The sequence below is a fragment of the Cladophialophora bantiana genome (genome assembly GCF_000835475.1).
Source record: "Cladophialophora bantiana CBS 173.52 unplaced genomic scaffold supercont1.7, whole genome shotgun sequence".
Taxonomy (NCBI): domain Eukaryota; kingdom Fungi; phylum Ascomycota; class Eurotiomycetes; order Chaetothyriales; family Herpotrichiellaceae; genus Cladophialophora; species Cladophialophora bantiana.
The window spans coordinates 1,042,189-1,054,661 of record NW_015971581.1 but is presented as its reverse complement, the minus strand read 5'-3'; the positions used below and the strand labels follow the sequence as shown (position 1 = coordinate 1,054,661).

General features: G+C 53.9%; 4 protein-coding genes across 4 annotated transcripts; 2 read left to right on the top strand and 2 right to left on the bottom strand.

Annotated features, from left to right (window-relative positions):
• Positions 1-3,100: 3,100 nt before the first annotated feature.
• Z519_05375 (uncharacterized protein) lies at positions 3,101-4,945 on the top strand (the record flags this gene model as incomplete). Its single annotated transcript, XM_016763115.1, has 1 exon — positions 3,101-4,945. One exon carries the CDS (start codon positions 3,101-3,103, stop codon positions 4,943-4,945), a length of 1,845 nt encoding a protein of 614 aa, XP_016620728.1.
• Positions 4,946-5,425: 480 nt separating this feature from the next.
• Z519_05374 (uncharacterized protein) lies at positions 5,426-6,241 on the bottom strand (the record flags this gene model as incomplete). The annotated part of the gene is made up of 1 exon (XM_016763114.1): positions 5,426-6,241. One exon carries the CDS (start codon positions 6,239-6,241, stop codon positions 5,426-5,428), a length of 816 nt encoding a protein of 271 aa, XP_016620727.1.
• A 2,862-nt stretch (positions 6,242-9,103) lies between these two features.
• Positions 9,104-10,093, top strand: Z519_05373 (uncharacterized protein; the record flags this gene model as incomplete). Its single annotated transcript, XM_016763113.1, has 1 exon — positions 9,104-10,093. One exon carries the CDS (start codon positions 9,104-9,106, stop codon positions 10,091-10,093), a length of 990 nt encoding a protein of 329 aa, XP_016620726.1.
• A 626-nt stretch (positions 10,094-10,719) lies between these two features.
• On the bottom strand, positions 10,720-12,345 carry Z519_05372 (uncharacterized protein; the record flags this gene model as incomplete). Its single annotated transcript, XM_016763112.1, has 2 exons — positions 10,720-10,841; positions 10,971-12,345. 2 exons carry the CDS (start codon positions 12,343-12,345, stop codon positions 10,720-10,722), a joined length of 1,497 nt encoding a protein of 498 aa, XP_016620725.1.
• Between the last annotated feature and the right edge of the window lie 128 nt (positions 12,346-12,473).

The following is a 12,473-nucleotide window of genomic DNA, read 5'->3' as shown; positions in this document are numbered from 1 at the left end:
CAGGCGAGGGTAGGCAACCAGCCAGCAAGCTTCGGGCTGAGGCCCGCCGGAAAAATGGTATTCTCGCAGCTTGATGTGACCGAGGACCTGCTGGACCTCGCTCGCATTAGGCTAATCAGCAGGAGCCATATTCTGATCACATTTGAGATCTTACAGTATTATATGACATTCACCACTATGTACCTCCAAAAAGTAGTGGTAGCGCCGTAGCCCGAAAGCGGCATTAATCTATCCCAACTCAACCACCGAGTAGACCAATAGCCGTCGCCGATTTCGCAGGGTAGGAAGCGATGAACCGAAGAAAATACAAAATGGTCACCACAGAAAAAGGTGGACGCATTCCGGTACAGTATCGTCCGTTTTCCACGTTGAATGAAATCGGCCTCTGTGAGTCCAGCGAGCCGCTGAGCTCAAAAGGCCATGGTCCCGTGTCGGTACCATGGAGCGCTCATCCCAGCACCAATCGAATATCACCATCAAAAGGTTCAGGTACATCTAGGCGTCGCCTGCAAAATAGCCAGATTCAACGTTCGGCCAGACCACGTATTCTACCATAGGCTTCCACGTCGCTCATCCCGAAGTCGCCAGCCTTGCCGCCATTGTAAACTCATTGTCCGAATCCACAAACTTCCTCGACGGTGCCTCACCAATCGAAGCGTACCAGGTGGGCTGGGTCCGCGCCCTCCCCAAAGAGCTGACAGCCGCCCGAGCCATGCTCAATAAAAACCATGAACAATCCAAGGGCCGGGCGCGCACGATAACAACAGCTACGTGCTAGGACGGATCCATGGTCGCAACGTGGTGACCACACGCCCACCTGCGGGATGGCACCGTGTCTCGGCTGGGTAGTAGTCAACAATATGTTGGGGATCTTGTTTCAAGCTCATGGTGTAGTATCGTGTCAGTCTTCCAGACGCTCAGCAGGGACGTGGACGTAGGTGCTTCATACGACTTGGCCCATGTAGCATGCTGTCCGTCTTGTTTGCCCAGTGATATAACTTCTCGACGCCGCCATCAGGGCATACGCGGTAAGGTCGGTGATTCGAGTCGCGCACACTCCTTACCCACGAAATAATAGTCTGGCAATATGACAGAGGTCAGGGAAGGGGGGAACTTCGACGCTTGCTTTTCTACGCATTTAGCTCATGCCCAAGTATATTGAGTTGTCGTTCCTTTCTGGGTATCTGTCTGAACGACTTCCTTTCCTGTCGGATAATCACATTCCTGCTGTTAGTCACTTGTTCCACTTCTCGAATCTCCTCGTGGAGTATATGTTTCAATCAAAGTTTCTCCCCTTCCAAGACTCTGATTTTGTTTCCCTAACTGCCGCTATCCAATACCTTGGCGGTTGCATGGAACGTCGGGCTGTACAAACAGAGTCTCTCCTCCAAATCTAAGTTGCCGTAGATACAGGACCACTTGCTAGAGATGTGGGAGAGCCTGTGAGGTGCGGATCCACATAAACAGGGTGAATGTCCCCATAAGCCTGACACATTGCCACTTCTGCAAATCTAGGTAGCAATTGCTCCGTGGCTCCAAGAGCTTGGCGGCAAGCCTCTGTATTTCGAAATTCCTAAAGCCACCTCAGAACTGGCATAACACGGATGAGAATCAACACGCACCTGATTGGCAAGACAGAAGTTGATAATATTAAACTGCGCTCCCAGGAGGTTGCTCGAATTTGCCTGAGACCATTGGAGGGCCCCGAAGACGCCAAATGTGACAGCGGCAAGTATTCCTAGTATCTGGAATGCGATGTTTAGAGATGTGGTAAGTCCATTTCTGTTGCAAGTGCAGCTTCTGCAGTGCGGAGCAGGAGGCATTTTGGAGAATGTGTAATGATTGCGGCGGTTCGTCGAGAGTATCTTTTTCGACTTTGTCAACTTCGGGTCAATGCTGTGTCTCCTGGCTCACGCCGTCAGTCTTTGAGAAAGAGAGGTGTTGTCCTTCGACACAGGGCAGCAATTCGGGCTGCTGCCTGCGTTGTCGAGTTAGGTTGAATTATTGCCGCTGTTCGCTAAAACAGCCGCCACTTTTGTGAGCTAACGTCTTCTGTAATGGACTGTACACCGCCACAACTAGTGGGAACAATTTTTCCTGTTGGTTGGGGGCTTGGAGAAGCTACGCGTGACTTGAATATCGTCCAGAGTTATAGCCGCAGCGGACCGAAAATATGGGTCTTGATATTGAGTTATGTAAGGTTGAAGCGGGGTTGAAAACGCTAACTACTATAAGTATACCACCGGGAGGTACAAAGAGATATGGGTACTCCCGGTAGCACTACTGGGCCGTGAAGCGGCCAGCCGCCCTCAGAGTCTCCCGGCCCTCCACCAAAAATAGACGTCGTCCTCAATGATCATAGTCCTGCTGATTGTACGGGCCAATCAATCCCGTCCAGAGTGCCTGCCATCCCTTTCAGCACTGTCTCTGCTTCCCGCTAGACTCGTCACTGCATTGGTTCTTATTTATTCGTTCCCATTTATGAATGTATTAGCTCTCCGGGCCGGTGGTGTTTTACGTCCGTCTCCGTCGTCCTGGTTGACTGGTCGGAACACGAGCGAGGGTAGTGAGTCTGGTGACACGCCTTTCAGTCCCCACGAAGGCTTCCGGATCCTCATGGCACGGCACATCGAACAAAAGGCTGAGGGTCGAGTGCCGGACAAAGATGCTTGAATCTGCATTAAATCCTGCTTTCGGGTGCTTTCTCTCGTCAGAGACCGTCGCCCACGAGGATACCCATTAAGTCGCATATGGTATGTAGGCAGCATTATTCCTAATACCCAGGTGCCTAGGTAGCCTCGGTAGGTACCTTGCAAGGCCTGCAGCGGAACGTGTGGGGTGGTGCCTGGGACCTAGTTGATCCAGAACATACCCACTTCATGGACCTGTGGTGGGTTTAGACTCGGATCCTACACTGCACAGCCTTATGCCGATCGAACAAGAGACCAGGCATACAAATTAACACTCCGTACGGTGTACTTATAGAATGGACGTAAAGCCGCATCTCAATGCGAGAAAAGAGTTACACTGGGCTCTCTAAGCCTCGAAAGACTTCCTTATTTATTCAAAGTCTGAGCATATTACTACCTGCCTAGGGCTGATGTTGAAGTTCACTGTCAGGTCACTTGCGCTTTGTGCGTTGGCCCTCTTGGCCAGCAGCATCGCCAACACTGGTGCCCCCGACGGCGGCCCGGAGCTCAGGGTTTTTGAGCAACTCGCCGCCGTCCCTGACGGTTGGGACCAGGGAGCGCCTGCTCCGGCCAGCGCACGTCTCAAGCTGCGCATAGCCATTCGCCAGGACGACAAGTACGCTTTCCTTCAGGAAGAGTTGCTGAGAATCTCGAGTCCCGAGCACGAGCTGTACGGCCAGCACTATGACGCCCACTCGCTCAACGCCCTCATGCGTCCTGAGCAGGCCGTCTCCAACGCCGTGCTGTCCTGGTTCGAGGCTCAGGGTGTGGAGGCCGCGGACATCGAAGACAACGGAGACTGGATCAACGTTGTCGCTAGCGTCGCGCTGGCAGAGACACTCCTCGACACGAGATTCCACTACTTCCGCAACCGCGCGGACAATAGCTGGCGCATTCGCACCCTCCAGTACTCCATCCCTGACAGTCTCCATCCATTCATCCAAACGATCCAGCCAACGACACATTTCGCCCGTTCCCGTCCGGCTCAACAGCCCGGCCCACCCACCGACTCGATCCCCGTCTATGGCTCAGCAACCAAACTGAATGCAACATACTGCAACACCACCACCTCGCCAGACTGTATCCGCGCTCTCTACGGACTGGGCAACTTCCGCGCCAACGCCAGCTCTGGGTCGCGTCTGGGAATCCCCGCCTTCGCCAGCCAGAACGTCGTGCGCCATGACCTGGCACTGTTCGTTGACAAATGGGCGCCGTACGCGCGCGGCGCAAACTTCTCCATCACGTCAGTAAATGGCGGTGTCAACAACCAATCCACAGACGCAGCCTGGGCCTCCGAGGCAAACATGGACGTCCAGTACGGCCTGACCCTGTCGTACCCGACGCCGGTGCACTTCTACAAGGTCGGCGGCAGGGGTCCCTTGATCCATGACCTCCAACAGCCCGACATCCCGGGAGCACTAAACGAGCAGGAGCCGTTCCTCGAGTACTTGCAGTACATGCTCAACCTGACCAACGAGGACCTGCCGCAGGTGATCAGTATCTCGTACGCCGAGGACGAGCAGAGCCACCCACTGTCCTACATGCTCAGCGTGTGCCAGCTGTTCGCCAAGCTCGGCGCCCGTGGTGTCAGCGTGCTTGCGTCCAGCGGTGACGGCGGGCCGGGGGACGGCTGCATGACCAACGACGGCCGCAACGCGACGCGCTTCATGCCGCAGTTCCCCGCCAGTTGCCCGTGGGTCACGAGCGTGGGCGGCACGGGCCTGGTGCAGCCCGAGATCGCAGAGGTCATGTCGGGAGGCGGCTTCAGCGACGTGTTTGCCCGGCCCGCGTACCAGCGCGAGGTGGTCGAAGCGTACCTCAACGGCACCGTCAAGGACAAGTTCAAGGACCTGTACAACAGGACCGGGAGGGCGATTCCGGACGTCGCGGCCCAGGCCTGGATCACGTTCCCCATCTTCCATCTGGGCGTGGAGCAATTGAGCGGTGGCACCAGCGCGGCCACGCCCACCTGGGCCGCCATCATCGCAAACATCAACTCCGTCCGCATGTCCAAGGGGCACAAGCCCCTGGGTTTCTTGAACCCCTGGCTGTACAGCAACGGATACAAGGCGCTCACGGACATCACACAGGGATCGTCTAGGGGGTGCGAGAACACGACTGCCTCGGGCCTCGATGCGCCCGAGGTTCCCGGCGCTGGGTGGAAGGCCATAGTTGGCTGGGACGCTGCCACGGGGCTGGGCACGCCCAATTTCACAAAGCTGCTTGACTTGGCTGGGGGATGTAGCATAACGTAATAACGCAACGACGGCCGGGGTTGAGGCTCTCAATGGCTAAATCACCCTGAGCTCCCGATCTGCAACGCACGGATGTGTAGAAGTCGAATTCCCCTGTCTAAGCTAGATGGGGCGACGTCGGCGTCGTGTTTCGGGAGTCCCTGCGATGAACCTAAAAGGTTAAAAAATATATAAATAAAACAAAAACAAAACAGACCTCTGAGGGAAAGAGTGGGTAGGACTTTGATATTGAGGTTTGGCTGCCACTTTCACAGTCACGGTTGTGGCGCCCTGGGTGATTGATTGATTGGAGATTTGACAGTTAGGATGAAATTTGATAGATGAACGAAAACAAACCCCAGAAAGAAGACGCGACGTGATGTTTACCATGCTTAGTGATTTGACCAGCGGCATCCCCCGTGTTCACCAGCAGCGCCATTGTTTCCGTACGCGGCGACCAACCACCCATCAAGGCGCAACTTCACCTTTCAACGGCTTCCCTTAGGCTTTTGATGCCCGACGACCACCGCGAATGCTTCCGTTGAAGTTCTTCGCTCCCTTTTTGGGCGGCGGTAGTGGGCGGTCGGCTTCGGTCAATTGGCACAACTTCTCGATCTCCTCTTGGCTGACATCCAATTCCCCGTTTGAGTAAAGGGACCTTCTTGTCCATTTTGCCACTACCCTCAAAGCGTAGCTCGGGTCGACCTGGAACCACTCTAGATGTTTTCTCCCGCAACCACTGCAACATGGCTCGAACCCCCGGTATTCTTTAAGTTCGGCATGGATTAGCTCCTCGACTCGGTCTAAGTGCTGGACCTTGGTCACGTTCATAGATTCCAGACTCTTGTGCCGCTCGAGGTTGAATCCACATTGCTTATGCCAATCTTCAAGCCTCTTCTTGATGTTCTGAGTATAGCCGATTTTGATGTAACCCATACTACCTGGATGCCAGAAGACATAGATGTACCCAGAACGCAACATATCGCTGGGCGTCAACGGTTTCAGCAAAGTCTGCCGGATCAAGGCCTGAGGCGTGGCATTTGCTTTTGCCTTAGAGTAAGGAAATGGTTCGAATGCGTGGTTCAGATGAGTTGACCAACGCATCGCCTTCGGGACTGTCATTTGAGTTCCTGGTATTGCAGTAGTGCTCTTATTTGTGACATGGCTATTCGTCGCTTTTTTTGACGGTGCTGTTACCTGCAGAGTGGTATGACGAAAGATCGCAGGATTCCCTTCCGGTGCAGCCTCGGAGAAGACGAGCGTCGAGGAGGGTGCTCCTCGCACACCAGCATCTCCTTTGCCGGTACGTTCGTACATTTGGCGATTGATGGAACTCTTATCAAGCCGAGATCCATAGTTTGAATGAACTGTGGATAATGTTCGCAATAGCCTCCACTCGGTGTGGGTCTGTAACGGCTATCTCCCGTGTTTGCCAGGAATAAGAACACAATTCATCCAAACAACTTCGAGCCCGCTTTCCATGCCACTGTGTACGAGTTACACTCTTTACCAGTTGGGCCAAATGCTCCGCAAAGGATTCGAAATCAAGCGAGCGCTCAAATGTCGAGAGAGCCGTGAACAATTTTGTGACAAAACCTTTATTTGATGTTTGTGCGATTTTTTTTGTTGCATCTTAAACCGTGCTCCGTTGTTCCAATACAATACGAAGGATCGGCGTCGAACCTTTCTATCGCTTCGAGAGGCAAGATGGTGGTCAGCTTTGTGTTCAATGTCCATACTAAGGAGAGTGTTAAAGCTTTCTTCCTTGTCGAGTACTGAGGAAGTGCGGTTGCCGAGGTGGTGGCTGTGATGATTTTGGTCTGAGATTCACCAGCGACTCCTTCATCAGATACGACCGAACGATATTCTGATTTGATGTCATTTGCAACTGTGGGGACGCTGCATGCAGCAGCATGTTGCCCAACGGCATTGCTGCAATGTCCGATCAGCCTTCCGCTTGGATAAAGGGGTCGCGGAGATGTTCTTAGCGAAGACCTTTCCTCTATTTGGATTTTTAACAAAAGGCACCGGGGTGGTATGGTGATTGTCATTCGAGGGAGGCGATTGCGGTTGAGAGGTGGCGGCGAGAGCCGCGCTAGAGAACTGATTCTGGAAGAAACGTTTGTTTCGACGGGCCGAGCTCGACAGTGTCGACAGTAGTTTCTCTGGCAAATCTGAGTCAAGCGAGGAAAGGTTAAGACTGTTGATAGCATTTGTCTTGAGATTTGCGCTGCGAGCTGCAAGAGGAGAATCGGGCAAGCGTACACGGTCGTTAGGATCGAAGTCATGTTCTGGGGTCAGAGGGAGCTGCGTTGCCGGTGACACAGACCACCCGAGCTCGGGCGTAGCAGGAGAGGGAGTGTTCCAAGCGGATGGATGGATAGCTGAAAATGCTGCGACAGACCGCAGCGCAGGTGTAGAGACCATGGTTGGCACGAGAGAAGCAGTACACGCTGGAGCCGCATCGAATCCAACTGACCTTTGCCCTCCATTTTGTACTTTTGCAGAGGAGGCTTGTGGAGGACCAGGTTGCCTACCGAGTTTGCCTTGCAAGGTTCAATGTGATCATGCGGAGCTCGACCGAATGGCCTCAGGCCCAGATAATTTTAGGCCCTCGTCGATTAAAGCCCGCATGCACGGGAGAGGAAAGTTGAGACTGTTCGCGGCGTTTCGACAGCACTTGGTCCTGCAGGTGGAATGTTTGCTTTGGGCCAGACGAGTAATCCAAGCTCGCGATTGCATCCTAGAGACCATCCCGTACAGATTTGGTGCCCTTCCAATATAGCGCTGGTGCGCAATCCATTTCTTGGGAGTAGCTACCAAGAATCCAACCCAGCAGCCAAGGGCTAGCGCGGAAACAGGCCTCTTCAGTGAAGACAGGGCACTGTTGTCGAAGCATGCTAGGTACGCAGGGGAGGTATTCCAACTGTTCACTCAATTTCTCGAAATGAGATGGGATGTGTAGACAGCTCAAGCTTTGAGGAGGGGGTGAAATTAGGAGTCTTCTGTGCCCACAGTTCGGCGTCAGGCAACAAGCATCCGGGGCCCCAATCGACTTACTGTCGCCGTCAGTCGGCTGGCGTAGCCGAGTGTTGCGCCATTTTGCAGAAGAAAGTTTGCTCCGAAATACGGAGTACGGAGTACCAGGTATGTATTTCATTAAGCTCTAGCCACGGACCACGACAAGTGCAATAATGGTGTTTCCCGGAGTCGAATCTTACTTAGGCCAGCTTCTGGCCGTCATAAAGTGTCTGAGGAGGTTGATTGATCGAGAGAGGAGTTGAGGTGTCTGGGGCGCCTGCACAGCGAGTTGCTAGGTATCAGCATTGCATGCTGAAACTGGGGGATTTGGACCCTTCGACTAGCAAAGGCCGGGGTGGAGATCCCATGCAAGGGAATTTACGTAAGCAGTGTTTCTGTCTCTGTGTTGGAGGAGGAGGGTGTAAGTGTTGACCATGCATTGTGTTCTATTCTCGTCTCCCTGTCGACTGTGTTCAAGAGATTGTACAAGAGGACAGATTGCCGCTTTTGAGACTCTGACGCTTGGGCGGCGGACAGCCTTCCGGATTGGGTGGCTTTACTACATCATATAAAAGCGGCATCGTACCGCGAAGATGCCTGCGACTTCAGAGCAGACACGCCAACATCTGCCGCTGCCACCAGATGCAGCCTTTGTCAGCTTTCAACAAACCGCGCAACTCAATTCCAGAATTCCTCCCAATCATGCCATGATTGCGTCAATTCTCTCTGCAGAAGACAGCCTTGCTGGTGGAGCATTTGCTTAATCCAGCAGCCGACAACTTCCCAGCGCATCCTGGACTCGTACCCGACGGGCTCACTCGACTCGTATTAGCAGCGGCCACTAGCCGCTGCTTTACCTTCCTGCCATTGCGGCGCGCTAGCTACGAAACAGGAGACACCTCATCCTTGCCCGTGCATCTATGTGCGTATTCATGGACGAGAGCCTTGCAGCACGGAGAGCAAGACGTTGAAGAGCAATGACGATGGCTGAATACGCCCGGTGAGTTGGAACAAAGATATAAATGCATTGGCCATGACCCATCAGAACAGAAGTCCATGCAATCAAGCAACTGCGCACCCTACTACCACAAGAATAAGTCAAGCCTCAACGGCGGAGTCTGCCATTAACCTATAGTCAAACAAGTTCATCTTACAGCCATGTCCGACCAAGGAACGATGCAAACGATTGTTATCACCGCTTTCGGGGGCCCGGAAGTCCTACAACTCCGGACAGTCCCTAAACCCACCCAGACGCCAGGCGAGGTCCTCGTTCACGTGAAAGCATTTGGTCTAAACCACGCCGAAATGCACATGCGCAAGGGTGAATGGGACGAATGGAATCCCATCTCCGGCCTGGAATGCGTCGGTACCGTCGAGGTCGATCCATCGGGCAAGTTACTGAAGGGTGATAAAGTGGTTGGCGTGATGGGCGGAATGGGTCGAAATCGACCAGGTGGATACGGCGAATTTGTCAATATTCCCATCGCGAACGTGGTGAGAATCAAGACCAATCTACCCTGGGAACAGCTCGCCGCATTGCCTGAGGTATATTCCACGGCATATTCGTGCCTCTTCACCATCCTCGACCTGCACAAGGGACAAAGGATCCTGATCCGCGGCGCGACAAGCACAATTGGACAAGCCGCCGTGCATCTTGCCGTGAATGCAGGGGCCAAAGTTACGGCGACCACTAGACGGCAGCAGCGATTCGAGATGCTAAAGAAGATGGGCGTGGAAGAGGCAATTATTGAAGAAACCCCACTCAGCCAACGATTTGTCCCCGACCACAAATTCGACAAGACCCTCAATCTGATAGGCAACATCGCCCTGCTCGACTCCATCCGCCTCACCCGCGCCGGCGGACGGGTACTCCAGGCTGGCTGGCTCGGCGGTCTCGCGCCGGTCAAGGACTTCAACCCGATGGTAGAGATGGACTCCGGCGTCCACTTCAGCCTGTTCCACAGCAAAGTGCTCGGCAGTGAGGATTTCCCGCTGGAGAACATCCCCTTGCAGGAGATCGTGGACAAGATTGAGAAGGGCGAGTGGGACGCGAAGCCAACGCACGTGTTCGAGTACAAGGATATCCAGAAGGCGCACGCGTTGTTGGACAGCCACGACGCGGGCGGCAAGATTGTGGTCAAGCACTGAGATTGAATGGATCAGACGGGTTCATTTCTATTCAGATATCTACGTAAGGCAGGTTGATAGGATAGGACCATAATGAATAGATATATCCAAATTGAACCGAATCCGATGGGAGTAAGTTGAGGAGAATTGCATCGAGCAGAGTAGATCGGAGCAGAATACACATCCCCCTTTGCCGACAGTATCGACGAGACGAACAAGGCTGTCGCCTGTACCTGTAGAGGCCTGTAAACATATGGAGTACGACTTCTCCACGTTTACTTGTTACAAGACGCTATCCAACTTCATACTTGGGTACCCAGCTGTGGACAATTATGAGCCAATGAGTCTAGCTCTATTCGTTACCCTGCTGAGGGTATTTGTATTTTAAATATTTCCCCCTAATACGTTGCTCGGCAGAGGACATGGGCTTAAGGCTCTCATTGCTATCATACGCGGATAGCCATGGAGGATCCATCAAGGCCCATGGAGACCCAACAGGAGTCATCGGGGGCATCAAGACTCATTATTGCCAATGTGCCATTCCCTATACTGTAGCCGATGGCTTATGGCCAACAATCTGTCTATGCCTCATTCCCTGATCCACAATACACTGAACCCCACCCCACCCCCGGCCCTTACCTATGCATTTACGCCAGCGGCGTGACACCGAAGAGCTTGTTGAACATGTTTGTCGGGTCGTAGCGGGCCTTGAGCTGCTGCAGGCGTGGGTAGTTCTCGCCGAAGATGTCGCGGGATTTCTCGTCGTACTCTATTCAAAATCGGTTGTTCGGTTAGTTGGATGGGTCACACAGAAACGTTGGTGGCATTAACGGGGAAAGACAGAGAAAATATGAGGGGGGACATGTATACAGAAAAAAAATGGGAGAGTAGCACTCACGATCGTAATTTCCATAAAGCATGGTAGCTCCTTTCTTCCCCTTCAGACCGACACCGCCGTCGACGCCCGTCCCGGTCGTCTTGGCCCGGGCCTCGAGCTCGGTCTTGAACAGCGCAGTCAAGTCCCTGGCCCACTGGCGACAGGCCTGGTCGTGTTCCTGCTTCGTCCAAATGGGGCAGATCATGCCGTTGAGGTGCCAGCCGCGGTTGGCGAAGCTCCCCACCTCGTCGTGCGCGACGACCTGGTTGGGGTCGTAGACCTCCCAGAGCACGAGGCTGATGCCCGTGTCGTCGTTGCCGTCGGTGAACTTTGTGTACTCGCGCAGGACGTCCTCGACGAAGCCGGCCCGAATCGGCATCGTGAACGACGTGCCTTTCATACTCGCTCGCAGGCCGATCGGCGGCGCTAGAATAGTGTTGATGACCGGATAGGACACCATGGCTGTCGTGTCCACGACTGGGCCAATGTCGTACAGTGCCTTGTATTTCTCCTTGGCCTCAGCCTCCGTACCAAAGTAGATGATGACGGCCATCAACATGACCTTGCCCTCGGCGGGTGGGGGTCGAGCAAAAGCGATGCCACCGGCGCCTCGACCGGCAACTTTGGTCTTCCCGTTCGCGTCCGGAGTGTACAGATCGTTTGTGGCGGCGACCACCTTTTCAATTATCTCCGGCGTAGGAGGATATATGAGCATTCCGGCAAAGACATCGCCTTGATCGTATGCTTTGAGGATGAACTCGGTCACCACTCCAAAATTCTGTCCCGCCCCTTGCAGCGCCCAGAACAGGTCCGGGTTTTCCTGCTCGCTGGCCTTCTTGATCTCCCCCGTCGCCAGCACGATCGTGCACTCGACGAGGTTATCGATCACCAATCCCTTCTGGCCCGAGAGCCATCCGTAGCCACCGCCCAACGTCAACCCACCGACTCCCGTATCTGCGACGGTCCCGCCGACAGTGGCCAGACCGTGCTTCACACCAACCTGATCCACGTCGCCCCATGCGGCGCCACCTTGGATAATGAACAATTTCTTGTCCAGATCGACGTCAACATGCCTCATCTTGGAGTTTAGGTCAATCAGCAAGCCGCCGTCTGTGCTGCTGACGCCTGCAGTCGAATGGCCACCGCCCTTAACGGCAAGGTCAATGCCATGGTCAGTGGCATACTTGACCACGCTGGCGACTTCGTCTGCATTGGTCGGCACCACCACAACTCCAGCTGGTTTCTGAGCTGCGCTTGACCAGCGTTTTATAGACGCACTGTAAGCTTCGTCTTGCGGAGTCAGAACGGTGGCGTTGGTCGATGATAACAGAGACTTCAGGCTCGAGATGTCCTCGCCGGTGATGCTCCGCTTAGAAGACTGTGTTAAAGACCCCATGATAACGCAGCGGCAACGAGGTGTCAGATGGAGTAGACAAAAATTGATGCCTGGCTGAACACAACAATGCCGGTCACTGGTGAGATTCGATGTTCTAGCAACGACGAGATCAAAATGTAAACCCGAAA